Source organism: Microtus ochrogaster, linkage group LG1 (assembly GCF_000317375.1).
Source record: "Microtus ochrogaster isolate Prairie Vole_2 linkage group LG1, MicOch1.0, whole genome shotgun sequence".
Classification (NCBI taxonomy): Eukaryota; Metazoa; Chordata; class Mammalia; order Rodentia; family Cricetidae; genus Microtus; species Microtus ochrogaster.
The window spans coordinates 23,853,019-23,868,084 of record NC_022027.1 but is presented as its reverse complement, the minus strand read 5'-3'; the positions used below and the strand labels follow the sequence as shown (position 1 = coordinate 23,868,084).

Sequence of the window (15,066 nt, the reverse complement as noted above, 5' to 3'; positions counted from 1 at the left end):
TCCCTCTCCCTCTCCCTCTCCCTCTCCCTCTCCCTCTCTGTCTGTCTCCAAAGCCTGAGTTCCTATTTTTATAGCAACATTAATGCCATGGTGAGAATTTCTCCACAGCGCCTCTAGGTGGCAGCACAACTACAGAGCCGGACATTCCCCTGCCGTTTAGCAGGAAAAATTGGCACCATTCCCTCACAAGTTACCAAGCTTTACCTGAAAACTCGCATGAGACACACCTGCTGATGTCGGCTCCGCATCCTGTGCCCCAGACTTCCCACCGCCGTCCTCATCCTCTTGGCCATTCAACTCAGCTTCATCAGAGGCCGCCTGAAAAACATTTTTTTCCCTCTCTTGAATAAACCAAACCCTTGAAAGTTCTGAAAAGCAAAGGGTATTTCCTGAAAGATAGTTTTCAGGCCTAACAAGACGGGGCGCCCACACAAACTGTCTTCTAGGTTGAAGCTCTACGCTGGAAGTCTTATTTTGCTCTCAGGAGGCATTTGGGAGCATGAGCAAGTGGACACCAGCAAGCTCCCTTTCCCCCACCATCCTCACTGTTTGTCTTACCACCAAATCTCCTAAATCAAAGTCACCATCTGCTTGCTTACAAATGCCTTTCAAGTTGGCTGCAGGTCCGACCACCAGCAGAGGGGATTTTGTTTCGATTTTTAAAGTCTGAACCTCACAGTTAGCTGTCCTGGGCATAGCTGCCTGTGGCTCTTAAGTTTGCAGGGTTTATCCTTGAAGCTTGTAGGAGTTTTTATAGCCACTTCTTCCCTTTCGTTCCGACAGCTGGGAACTAAGGTTAGCTTTTCTTCCTTAGTCTCCCACTAATGGGTCTCCTTGACATGGATGCCGGTCACTGCCACACCAGTCAAGCACCTCTCTCCTAGCAGAGCCTCCCTGCTGTCAGCTGGACACTTGTTACAACAACAACTGCATAGCGACCTAATGGGAATAGCTGAACTAATCAGGACCATAAAGGGAAGCACTTCACAGTCACTGAACATAAGATGTCCAGCATGTCCCAGCACTCGGGAGGCAGAGGCAGGCGGATCTCTGTGAGTTCGAGAACAGCCTGGTCTACAGAGCTAGTTCCAGGACAGGCTCCAAAGCCACAGAGAAACCCTGTCTCGAAAAAGCAAAAAAAAAAAAAAAAGATGTCCAGCAGGCTGGGGACACTGCTTAGCAGGGCAGAGCTTGCCAGTGTTCACAGGGCCATGGGTTGATGTGATCTGAAGCATGGCACAGGATAACACACACACACACACACACACACACACACCTGCTATGCAGTATTGATGTGTGAACTTATGCAATGTGAAGTTAAAACCTTTAAAGTTTATATATATATATAGTATTATGTCTACATACATAAGATTATACATATGCTTATGTACATATAAATGTACCTGTCAGTATATGTATTAAAATATACAATATATATGTATAAATATATATGTATTTTATATGCATATGTGTGGCATATATAAACACATGTGTGTGTGGCATAAAAGCCAAAGAGGATTAAATAGTAGGACAGTGGAAGCAAGGAGGAGTGGCAGCAGATAGCTTTGAGACTGGGCAAATAAGAGCAACCTACAATGTATGTATACTGTATGTACAATGTATGTATAAAAGTGCCACAATGAAGTTATCATTTTATGCTAAAACAATAAAAACAGAAACACAAAACTCCAAGGAAATAGAAAATGTTAATGTATTCATTTTTAAATGTGTTTACATTTGGGGATGATTTTCTCATTTTTATATATATATTTTCATATATTATAAAAGCTGAAGAACCAGAAGACAATCTGTGTAGTTTCACATTATCATAGAGTATGGGAAACTGACTCAAGAGTTAAGTCTGATATTTTTCTCCTCTACCTTAGTGGCTTGATAAAAATAAGTAGAAGGTTAAATTAATTATATCTGGAAGAATGCTTACACAAAAGAGTGTAAGCCAATGACTCTATTTTATTTTATTCTTTTAGCAGAAGTTTTATATAAAAGACTAAAGTTGAATTTTTAGTGTGTATAAAACATTGCATAAACTTTAAAAGATTTTAAGACAAAACTAATATTTGTTTTCATAAAAGAAATAGATAGAAGTTCCTGTTCTGCCTGGTCATGCAGCCTCTTAGTTCCAAAGAAACACACAGAGGTTTATAACAATTATAAACTGTTTGGCCTATTAGCTCAGGCTTATTATTAATTAGCTCTTACAATTTGAATTAACCCATAATTTTTGTCTATGTTAGCCACTTGGTGTGGTGTCTTTTATCAGTGAGGCATTCTTATCTTGCTTCCTGTGTGTCTCTCTGGTGAATGACTCTTCCTTTCCTTTTCCCAGAATTCTCCTAGTCTGGTCTCCCTGCCTATAGTTCCTGCCTGGCTACTGGCCAATCAGCACTTTATTAGACCAATACAAGTGACAAATCTTTACAGGGTACAAGAGCATTATCCCACAGTAAAAAGGCATTATTAAATCCTTCATAAAATATCTCCAAGAAGAAACTAACTCCCCCAACTTGTCCTCTGGCATCCACTTTGGCCCTCATACAAACACACACAATAGATGTACATACACATATACATATATACATACACAAAATAAATAAATGTAAAACTTTTTAATATTAAAAATAGGAATTTTAAAGCAAAACCTTTCAAGCTGCTTAAAGACTTTAACAATAGTATGTAGTGGAAAATGTGATTTTTTTTGGAGGGTGAAGTACTTTGAAATACTCATAATTAGACTGAAGTTTTCTAGTGACAGATAATCATATATCAAGTTGGAAAGAACATACTATCAAGTTAAAATGTATGTTTTTTTCTTTTCCAGTACTGAGAACTCAACAGAGATTCCTACGTGCAAGTCAAACCCTCTACCACCGAGCCACACTCTTCTCCTAACCCTTTCTTACTATTTAAGTCAAAGTCTTGATAATTTGCACAGGCTACCCTTGAATTCACTCTGTATCCAGAAAGACTCTGCAATCCTCCTGCCTCAGCCTCTCGAACAGTTGAGACTTTAAGCTTATGTTTTGAGGCTAAATTTAAGAACCCTAGGCAGGCCAGTTGTGGTGACGTATGCTTGTAATCTGAGCCATTTCAGAGCCTGAGGCAGGACTACAAGTTCAAGCCCAGCCTAGGCAATTTAGTGAGACCCTATTACAAAAAACCCGAAAAGGTCTAGGGGTTTGAATAAATGGTAGAATGCTTGTACAGCATGTACAAGACTCTAGGTTTGCCCCTCAGTATCACACACAAAAAACAAACAAAAACTCAAAGAAACAAACATTTCCCAAACCCACTGCCAATAAGAAAAAAAAAACACAGTCAGAAAATAACCACAATGGTATTACTTAATGGATTTTTAATACTTTTAAAATCATACCAACAAGCTTGAACTGAATCCCTTTAAGAAATGATAAATGAGCAGGGTGGCATATGAATGATGGTGGCGCACGCCTTTAACCCAAGCACTTGGGAGGCAGAGGCAGGCAGATCTCTGAGTTCAAAGCCAGCCTGGTTTACAGAGTGAGTTCCAGGACAGTCAGGGCTACACAGAGAGACCCTGTCTTGAAAAACAAAAACAAAACAATAGCAAAAATAAACAAAGAAAGAAATTCAATGAATGAAATCTCTTATTATATTGAGGTTCTGTGTGTGTGTGTGTGTGTGTGTACACTCATGCATGTATAGAATAACTGAAGAACAACCAGTTCAACACTTAAAAGAATAAGCTAGACTATTTTTTTAGTTCACTCTGATGCAGATAGAAACACTAATACCCGGGGTGGTATTTTTGCTTTATGATGTTAATATATAAAATACTGGCAGGACTTCTGATTCTTAGCTTCCTTCTCTCCTAACGGACTAAATTACAGAAAACTCTCTAAGGCTGGAAAACAAATTTGCAGCTAAATACTGATGAACAAGCCTCTTGAGAACACTCATGTTTCCAATTACTAGAACTGAGTAGCTACAAACAGGGCCCAGAGCCTGAGAATGAACGTAGAGATGAACATATTTTATGCACTCTAAGATGCCATCCAGTTCAAGCTGTATTATTTTAGGCACTACGAAGAAAGAAAACACACTGTTAAAAAATGACAGACTATGGATGGCAAGAAGAGTCTTGATTTGTCGACATTAAAACATAGGAAGTGTGCCACTTGGACTCGATGAAACGGGAGCCTTCCCGAAGCCTGGCTGACATAATGCATAATGCAAACAGGACAAGCTCCACCAGCATTAACTACTTTAGCTGGGGTTATGTAACTGGCATATCATGTTCCAGTAATATTTCAGTTATGCATGACTAACAGAGCCCTACCTTTGAGAGTTCTCGGGTTGCGATCGGGTTGCTACGGTACTTCTATACAGCTCAACACTGGCCCTAAAATGATGGTCCAGAACTTACATCCCGCTATCCAGTGTGGGTCGATAATGGCTGTACAGTTGCCATGATCAATATTTACCTCACTTAGCAGGTCTCAGTGCTACTGAGTCACTTGCTGTGGATGACGCCAGTTAGCCATCAGAGTGCTGAAAGGCAGTGCCAACAAACATGGTTCTCCTCACACAGGACGAAGGTAAGCGGTGCCAGGCTGCTGGGGGCAGCAAGCAGGAGAGGTGGGAGCCTTGAGCTGTGCCAATAACCTCCCCGTGCTATCAGCTGGCCTTAGGGTCACACTTACCCTTGGTGGTCTCCCAGTATTTAGTTTTTGATCCCTTAAAAGTAACTAAATACTCGAGTCCTTTGAGTTCACTGTAGAAACAATTCAAACCACCATTTCTATTTCTGTTCTTTCCTCTACCTCTGTTCATTTTTGAGCAAAAGGTTAGAACTTGCTGGAAACCTTCATGGCAGGAGGCAGTTTGGTTAGCTCCTCTTCTCAGAGAAGCCAAGACTGTAACTGTGCCTGGCCAGCAAGCCATCCCTGGGTTCAAAGTGGCAAGGGTGGACATATAACCCATATCAGGAAACCAGATACTTTCTTGAATAAATGCATTATCTTTGCGATCCACGCTCAAAAGCTTAGTTTAAGTATACATTATTCACCCAAGTCATCACTAGCAAAATATTCAGGGAAAATCAAGAGGAAAAAAGAATATATTACTCAATTTAAAAACTCTTTATATGCACCAAGAACAAGAAAAAGCTATTTTTAAAAAAATGAACTTAACAGTGGTAATATAACGGGCACCTTACATTTTACATTTTTCTATAAACTTCTCTGCGTCCTGCAATACACAAAGACTATCTGTAATGAAGGGGAATTCCCAAAGCTGGCTTAATTAACTCAAGCCTGGCTTCTCTATTCTGAATGCTTGTTATTTCTGTGCTAATGGCACCACATCCAAGGAAATGAGTTCAAAGTTGGCAGTATTAGCCAGCCCCGATAGAATCAGAGGTCTGCTTCAAAAACACATCTCTGCTGGCAAATGCGCCTGCTGACTCGTGGTTCCCCTCCTTCGGTTACCGCCCAGGAGAGAGGCCTTCCCTCCTCCAACTGGCAACACTTTCTCAAGAAAGAATAACAACAAGTAAACACCAACAGAATGCTGGATGGGAATGAATGAGCGTACAGGAGCTGGCTTCCCCTTGGCCAAGAACCCATCCAAGCTAGCCTCACTGCCCAACTCAAAGTCCAAGACCACAGGCAGGAGGTGGCAGATTCCTGACCTTAGAATCACATGGTTTGGCCACAAAAATGTACCTGGCTACTGTCAGGCTGGCAGAGAGCAGTCAAAGGATGGTTGGCAACCGGAAGACTTGGAAGGGTAAGATCCAGCCTGAGACCCAAGTTTCAGTTCATCATTTGACCTCTATGGTTTAAATGGTGATGTCCAAGGGCCTTCTCGAAAGACTATTCTTGGACAATGAGAGATTTTCTGGCTCCAGTCTCGAATAACTGGACGCGAACCTGGAAACCCAGTGTATTTGTGTCCTGGCATCATGACCCAGTGCCACATATGCTATGCATATGATTCTCCTTTTGCTTTCAGGCTATGAAGAATCTGTCACCATTGGAAGGAGAAGAAGCAAGACAGGAGACCCACTTCTCCAGACTTTAAATACTACATTCATGCATGCATTTGGACTGTGCTATTTATAGCATGCTTTTCAAACCACTGGAGATAGGCCAGGGTTAATTTACTTCCTCTGATGTATATCTGCTTAAAAGTGCAGAGTTTCTATATAAAATTATAAGATAATAATTAATAGATTTTTTCAAAAGCACTAATCTACCAACCTCACGATGACTCCTAGCTGGGGAAAATACTTCATGAAGAAATGCCTGTCGACATTTGACATCCCAAAAGGAATCTGCAGCTGGTGTGAGCAGCAAGGCACACAGCGCCTACTCAGATGCCTTTGCCCTGCTCTCACCGCCAAGCAGAGAGGAAGCAAGAAAGGTCTGATTGTTCCCTGGGAGCAGAAGACAGAAAGAAAGTGCTGATTTTCTTAGAAGAAGCCCACGAGTGTTTTCAAGATGGGGAAATCAGGCCCACCTCGTCACTCGGCTTGAGAAAATCTTGATGGAGTGTCTGAGCTACCCAGTAGCTGAGTTTGGCTCCGTCGAGGAAGACCCGCCACCGTCATTTGGGATGAGTGAGTGTGTGAGAGGGATCCCATCAGCTGCCGTGGAGTGCAGTGACAGAAGGGTCACTCTGTCTGGAGAGTGCAATTTTGGGAGCCCAGGTGGAGGAAGTGAGCCAAGACTGGGGAACCCCACAAAAGAGCTAGAGGAAGAACTAAGGGTACTGGCGCTGGAGTCTTCTGGAAAGAGGTCTTCACAGCTGCCTGGGTCTTAGAGAATGAACTGGGATGACTGGCAGGAGCAGCAGAAAGAGAACATAAAATTCACATCTGCTCAAAACAGTACCTTTGACGATCTTATGTAAATCCTCCAAGTCTTTACATCTCTCCCAATTTCGTGCTTCTGGGGGAAAGGTACTATTTTACTTTACATTTGCTGTATGGTAGTATGAAAAATAAGGGCGCCCTCGGTCTACAAGTCACCTTGACATCATGCTAAGTGCTTGGCAGATGTGTATCCGCCAATAACTACCTGACATATATGAGTATATGAAATGCTAGTCTATTAACTTTCTTCTAAACACGAGCCAAGGTCAGACACATGAAATGTGTTCAGCGGTCTGGCCTAGCACATGGTGCTCTTGAGGTATTTTAGGAAAGGATCATTTTCAGACCACAAAGCAAGGTAGAGATTCAAACTAAAGCATAACGGACAGTGGACAAAAAACAACACCACCACCACCATGTGAGGAAGACTATCGTAGTTATTTCTCTTGTGGTAAAAGTAACACAGCAAAAGCATCTTAAAGGAGAGAACGAGCCTCTTTTGGCTCATAGTTCAAGGGGATACAGTCCCTCATGGTGGAAAGTCAAGGGGGCAGGAGTGGTAGGCAGCTGGTCATGTGGCATCCACAGTCAGAAAACAGCGCTGTTCGCTGGTGCTCAGTTCCTGTCCTCCTTTTTATCCAGTCCGGGTCCCAGACTGTACAGTGGTGCCATCCACATTTACAGTGGCTCCTTCTACCTCAGACCACCCAATCTAGACATGCTCAGAGGCTTGTCTCCTAGGTGACCCTGGAACCTATCAAGCTGACTGCACTAAACAGCATGAAGACAAAAGCGTGTCTTTCAATGGAGGACACGAAGCATAGGACACGCTCGACTTTAGGTTAGGAAAACGCCTCAATTTCCTTTCCAGTCCTGCAGTCTAGGAACCTGTGTGTGCACAATGACATGGTTTTCTCACAGAAGCCAGTATTTTAAAATGCAAGGTGCTAGTTTTTCTTTAATTGGGCTTCTAAGAGATACAGAAATAAACTCAACTCTGAAGAATCTCACAAATAACAGGGAGGGAGGGGAACCCATCACTCTGTCTGGAACAGGATAACACCTAGTCTCCAGCACCACCTGTCGACCCTTTTGGGTCCTTTGATTCTAACGTTCCCATTCTATGGAACAGCCACGTTTTCCCTCCACCTCGATGTGAATATCCACACTGAAGGTCAAGCCTCAAAGTCCACACCCTACACAGCCCTTCCCAGACCAGTCTATCCTGACTTTCCTGTCCTTTGCCATCTTACATTCCCCTGGTGTCTTTAGTCGATAGCCTAGCATTTCATGACATGCTGTTTGATATCCTTCTCGAGTTCATTTATGCAGACACTATACTTCTATTCTCACCCAGCTGCACCTACCAGGAGGGTCTGAAATGCGACGCTCTAGGTAGATACAACCCCAGTGTCCGAAGAGATCCAAATTCCCCTCCACTCGAATTGTAAAAGAAGAAAATCACTGTCTCAATGGCACCCAGTGAGAAAGAAGTAGCAGCAGAAAACTGAAAGCGGTGACATGGTGTGATAAAAAGTGCCCACATCAGCCCGAAAGGCTGCTGCTCCCACTGCAGAGCACCCAGCAGGGGTAGCAGGGCCCTCCTCCCCTGTGGTTCACCTCACATTCTGAATTCACACCCCTGATAAAAAGTGCCCACATCAGCCCGAAAGGCTGCTGCTCCCACTTCAGAGCACCCAGCAGGGGTAGCAGGGCCCTCCTCCCCTGTGGTTCACCTCACATCCTGAATTCACACCCCTGCCTACTGCTATCCCTGTGCCCTTTGCAGAGTTCCAACTTGCCCTAAAGCAGCTGTGACATTTTAGTGGTGGGGGAGGCTACTCCTCTGTAGAGGGTGTCTCCTTTGAGAATGCAGTTCTTGGAAGAAAGACACTATTTAAAAAGAAGAACACCATTCTTTCGACAACCCCACAGAACTGAGAAAATGAGTTAGGAACAGAAAAGTCAAGTTCAACCCAGTCCCACTCCTTGAGTATCATGGAAGCACAGCATCCTGTCTCAAGACAACCATCACCCTTTACTAGGATCGATTCATTTCACGTTTTCAATATGAATATAACAGCTTGCTTTGCTTGGAATAGCAGAAAAGAAAATAAAGAAGTAAGATTAAGATTTCTGAAAAAAAAAACCCATGATTCTTATTTTTAAAAAGCAATTATCTATTTATTTTTAGGTGGTATTTCATATTTCCCTAGTTGACCAGGAACTTACTATATAAGCTAGGCTGGCCTCAAACTTGGAACAATCTTCCTGGATAAATATTAAAGAATATTATCTTAAGGTGTGTTATATTTGTTTATGCTCTGGAACATTTGTTTAATCATGTAAAGATGTGTTGCTTTTTTTTTTATAGTGCATTTGTTTAATTCTTTGATGCTGTGATTCTTTGCCTGTCGAAAACACCTGATGGTCTAATAAAGAGTTCAATGGCCAATAGCGAGGCAGGAGAAAACATAGGCGGGGCTGGCAGGCAGAGAGGATAAACAGAAGTATAAACAAAGAGGAGCAGAAAAAAGAATAGCTAGAGAACAAGGAGAGGAGGACCCTGGGGGCAGCCACTCAGCCACACAGTCAGCCATGGAGTAGGAGTCAAAGCAGGGTATGCAGAAGTAAGAAAAGGAAAGGCCCAGAGGCAAAAGTAGATGGAATAATTAAGTTAAGGAAAGCTGGTTAGAAATAAGCCAAGCTAAGGTTGGGCATAGATAAGAAAGAATAAGACTCCATGCATGATTTATTTGGAGGCTGGGTGGTGGGCCCCCCAGAAGAGTAAAGAGTCAAAAAAGTAAAACAACAACCAACAACAAATAAGCTTCCCAAATATTGGGATAAAAGCACAACTCTAACGACTAATTCTTGGAAAGGGATTTCTTTAAGATGAATCCTGGGATAACATGCTTGAATGGAAAGGTTTTAGACTCTTGTTTTTTGAGACACGATTTCTCTGTGTAACCTTAGCTGTTCTGAAACTCTCTGTAGATCAGGCTGGCCTCAAATGCTCAGAGACTACATATCTCTGCCTCCTGAAGGCTGGGATTAAAGGTGTGCACCACCGCTGACTGGCAAGTTTTAGAAGTATAAACAAGTGGGGGTATGTAATCACTTAAGTAATCTTAAGTAACCAGTGTAGGTGAAAAACTTTCTAGTAGTAAGCCAAAGTACTGCATAGCACAGATAACAACTTTTCACACATGCACATGTGCACACATGCACAGAGATGGGGAGGGAGATAGATGATAGATAGATAGATAGATAGATAGATAGATAGATAAGATAGATGATAGCTAATAGATATATAGATGATAGACAGATAGATGATAGATAAGATAGATAATAGATGAAGCGAACAGATGATAGATGATAGATAATAGATTAGATAATAGATGATAGAGAATAAATATATAAATAATAGATAAGATAGATAATAGATAGATGATAGATCATGGATATATAGATGATAGACAGACAGACAGACAGAGACAGAGACAGATCCACTTAGAAAATAATGGAGTAACTCCTGTCAAGTGGAAGAACTTGAAGTCTACAGATCAGAGCATAAATATCACTCATTATTGTCAGCACTCAAGTTTGCTCAACTAGAAATCAATTTTAACTAGGAAAAAGAAGACACAAGAGAAATAAACCCCAGGCTAGCCCACGAGTTTGGACCTGTTCTCTGAGGCTGCCTAGCATCGTGTTGGTTATGGGAAAGAAAGACTATACGGTTGCCTTTCCTTTGGAGTTCCCTTTTGAGGACATGCAGACTCCTGAAATAACATGATTTATTTCATATCACGGATGCTGCTTCTCTTAAAATAAATCACTTTTGGGGGTATGTAATCACTTAAGAATGAAGGAAATCTAGAAAATGCTCCTGAAGAACATAGAGTGGGGAGCAGAATGGCTCACTTTCCCTGAAAAGCAAGCCCAGCCCTACAGTGTCTAAGTATTTGGGGGATTCTAGTTTAAAAGTAGGAGCAGATGTGAACGCTTATCTCACTAGTTAAGATCTCCCCTCCTGGCAGAACTCAGCATCCCAATCCTGCCACTTTGTAAGGTGTGCCCAGAGGTGGTGACAAATCCAAAGTAAAACTGCAGTCCAGGAGGTGAGACCGAGCATTTGTCTGGGTCACAACATTTGGTGAAGATGTGACATCTGAGTCTCGGTCACAGAGCATGTGGGGCTGAGGTGAACGGCATTCTCATATGGCTGATAGAAGGACGTTATTATCCGGTACAGTGTGTGGGTGTGTGGCACGGAGCCACCTCATGTTGAGGGGAGGAGGTGGGAAGCAAGTTAACCTTCAGACCAAATCTTGTGAGGAGTTGGAGAGGAAGCCTCAACAATTTCTCCATCCTTACCTATCAAAGCCCACAGCACAGTAGGATGTTGGCTGCTAGTGAGGGCAGCCTGTACCCCCAAACCTAGGCTGTACCTGTGTGGGTGACAGCTGTGGTTGGATAAGAGAAACCAGCCTGAGCTCCTGAGGACATGACATACTCCAAAGAGACGAGCTTTGCACCTCTGTGAGTGCTCATGCCCGCTCTTCTTAAGCCACTCTTTCTGGCTTGTTTGCTGAAGACTTGGCTGTTGCCTTAGACAAGTTTGAATTTTAAAATGTATGCTAATAAAAATTAATTGTACTTTTAATGAATTTGTTTTTTTAACTAATAAAAACACACACACATATGTATGTAGGTGGGTAGACAGAAGATGACAGCTAGCTAGCTAGATGATAGATGGATGATAGACAGATAATGAATAGGTAGATGATGGGCAGATAAGAGATAGACAGGCAGACAGACAGAGATATAGCATCAAAGCTAAGAAGCCAGGTTCTGCCAGCACCACTCATCTTACTGAGAGACAAGGTCTCACTATGAGGCTCAGGCTGACCACACCCTCCTCCTTCAGCTTCCTAAGTACTGGAATTACAGGTGTGTACCATCACACCTAGCTCAGCACTAGTTATTTTCAAAGCATAGAAACAAGTCTAATGATGTCTTTAACAAATAGAGAAAAGGGATAATTTAAAGATATATGTTTTCCTATAACACAACAGACCAATAATAGACCAATAATATGAAGTGTTAATTTGTTGTTCTCAAATTATATTATCTTTAATTACAGTTTATTGTTTTGGGTTGAATTATGTTTCCTTAGGATCTTGAATATGTTCCCTTAGGATCAGGGTTATTTCAGCTGAATTTAGTTAAGGTTAATGGAGTAGGTATCCAGCCACACTGATACACTTATAAACAGAGGAAACTTGGGCGCGCGCGCGCGCGCGCACACACACACACACACACACACACACACACACACACACACACACACACACACGCATGCTCACACACACAGGAAGAGCAGTGGGGCGAAGAAGGATGAAGTTGGGATGAGTTATCGACACACCTTGGGTAGTCAATATTTCCAGTAAGCATCAGGAGGTTGAGGAGAGGCCTAGGGCAGACTCTCCCTCACTGCCAACGACAGGTTAACACCTCTTAACTCCTTGGCTTTGGGTTTTGATTGACTAGGATAGAAAATTTCTCTTCACTATGGAGCCCTACCCAACTTAGATACTCATGGAGAAAGAAATAAACACTACTTATTCTAGAAGTCAATTACATGACAGAATTATCCCAAGGAGCAATGCTGCTTCTTACTGTCAGTTCCTGGGGGGCAGAGTTTGGTTTCTTGATGTTGATCTCAATGCTGTTGCTGCCTTGCTTCACTTGCACGGGGGAACCATGCACTGTGGCCACGCCTTCAAACATCTGTGACTTGGTTAAGGAAGGGCCAGGTTCCAGCGTGGGCCCTTCCTTTTCCTTTTCTTCCTCGTCTCCATGCGCCATTTCTCCATTCATGCTGATTTTCCCATCTACCTACAATGGCCAGGATGAACAAGAGAACATGATATTCCACAACCAAAGATGATGAAACACACATTTTTGAATTACCTTAAAGGATTCTCTGTGTACATTCCTATCTCAAGAAAGAATCATGGTCCTCCAGTGTTTTCATGGGTCCTAGAAGCCAGTCTTAATTAATTAAGGGTGTCTCTTTGGGGCTGTCAGTCACATCACAATTGAATGACATTTTATGTTCAATTTATGGTGTGCTTTCATTTGAAAGTATAGAAAAGTCAAGGAATCTTGAACACATGCCACATTATTTGGGTTTCAGTAATTTTTCAACTTAAGCTGTGGTGGCAATTCCACAATTCAAAAAAAAAATTTCTGATCAGCATAGCAATAAAGTAGGACCTGATCAAGAACATTTTATGGGTTATCTTGTAGTAGAAAGACAGGTTTTTGTTTGTTCGTTTGTTTTTTGCAAAGCTATTATGGAGGTAGGATTCTGATATGCTGTATTACAATAAGTCTCATTTTCTATTTAATTTTATAATTCCATCTTTTTTCTCAAGAAGATTAAAGAGTCCATGCTCACTAAAATGCGTTTATTTAGAGGAGGTGCAGGAGCAAGAAGGAGAGGAGGGGCTCGCCCGGCCTATGGAAACCCTGAGGTGACCTACGCTCCAGTTCTGACTCTACCACTCAGCAGCTAGGCAACCCCCAGCATTGCTGACTCTCTGGGTAAAAACGCAGATTTTGACACAACTTGGCCTTCCTCATAGTGTTGCTGTGGGGTTGGTCAGATGACAGAGGCATGCTTAGAACTTGGAGCAACGCCTCACACACTACTGGCTAGTCTTAGAAGGTCTTCTAAAATCTTTTGAAAGAAACAACACAAGGTCGGACGTTAGCTGCGTTAGCTTATCTTGGGCTACGCCTGGCCATCATACTTTATTACCTGGCAGCTGTGAGAATTTACGACACAACTCAGCACACATGCGTGAGTGGAGACAGAGAAACGGTATGCTTATCTTTATCGAGTGTGATCCGTGTGACTTTTCCTACTGTACTCATGTCCACTTCACTTTTTAAGATGATTCTAAACCACTGAATCGACAATAACAAGATTGGTTTTGAAAAAACCAATGCTGGAATTGCATCACTTGATCTTCCTTTATTCTTTTTTCCCTAAAAATATGCTACAGATTATTTATTCCTTTATTTTGAGAAAGGGTCTTGCTGTTGTGTGCACACACATATGTATGCACACTTTTCTAAGCTGCCCCGCCCCTCTAACCTACTAACAACTGTCATATTTATAAGTGACTTTGACAACGACTGTTCACTTATTCTTAAGAGAGTATCTTCCTGTTATAGGCACATGCCCTCCCACTGACCCATACACACAGTGAAGGACAGACAGGCTAGCATACAAAAATGACAAGGTTTTCAGAGCCTAACTGGTGTCATAAATTCTTCTACCTTCCCCATTATGTGGCCATGTTGTACCATTTACAGCGATGAGGGAAGTGGATATATAATAATACATATAATATATTAATATATAATATATAATGTATTCCCACTCTTCTGGGCCATCTCAATATAATGCTTCCATGGAATGTTACACCACCCATCATTTGGCTCCAGGTGAAGGAAGGAACTCAAATATCTGGACCACTGAGGAGACCGCTAGACACACGTGTGTACATACACACAAACACACACGTGTGTGCATACACACAAACACACACGTGTGTGCATACACACAAACACATACGTGTGTGCATACACACAAACACACACGTGTGTACATACACACAAATACACACACAATTATTTTGTAAATAATTTTCAACTTCTATGGCTAATCTCAGGAAGAATTAAGTTATTCACTTTTGCAGACTGCCTACTATGTCTTGGGTATCTATGCCAGGCTCTTAGGATGGAGCCATGTAAAATAAAGAGTTTTTACCCTGTAAGGAACAAATATTTTAATTCAGTCTGAATGAAATGGCCAGACATTCATCGTTTTTATGCTAGCAAAGCTTAAGATACAGATTTAAAAGATTTATTTAAACCTAAATCAGAAGGTAGGTTTGGGCCTCTCTAGTCAACTTTAAAATACAGATTTTAAAGATATATTTAGATAATTAGATTTATTTCAACCTAAGTCAGAAGGTAGATTTGGGGTCTCTCTGAAGTCTGGTAATGAAGCCAGCCCCCTGTATTCACTCTCAGTTGAGTTATGCAAACTTCTCACCAACCATAATGGCACCAACTCCCAGGGAAGAACTCCACCTTTGACACCTATTACA

At 41.9% G+C, this 15,066-nt stretch overlaps 1 protein-coding gene across 13 annotated transcripts in view; it reads right to left on the bottom strand.

The window, feature by feature from the left end:
- Limch1 (LIM and calponin homology domains 1) overlaps positions 1-15,066 on the bottom strand; it is a 160,497-nt gene that overhangs the window by 32,716 nt on the left and 112,715 nt on the right. For all 13 annotated transcript variants that reach the window (XM_026785333.1, XM_013350793.2, XM_013350794.2 and 10 more), the window contains 2 exons: positions 12,560-12,778; positions 228-318 (listed from right to left, as the gene is read on the bottom strand). In XM_026785333.1, the coding sequence (XP_026641134.1) occupies positions 228-318; positions 12,560-12,778 (310 nt within the window). The remainder of the gene's footprint in view (positions 1-227; positions 319-12,559; positions 12,779-15,066) is intronic.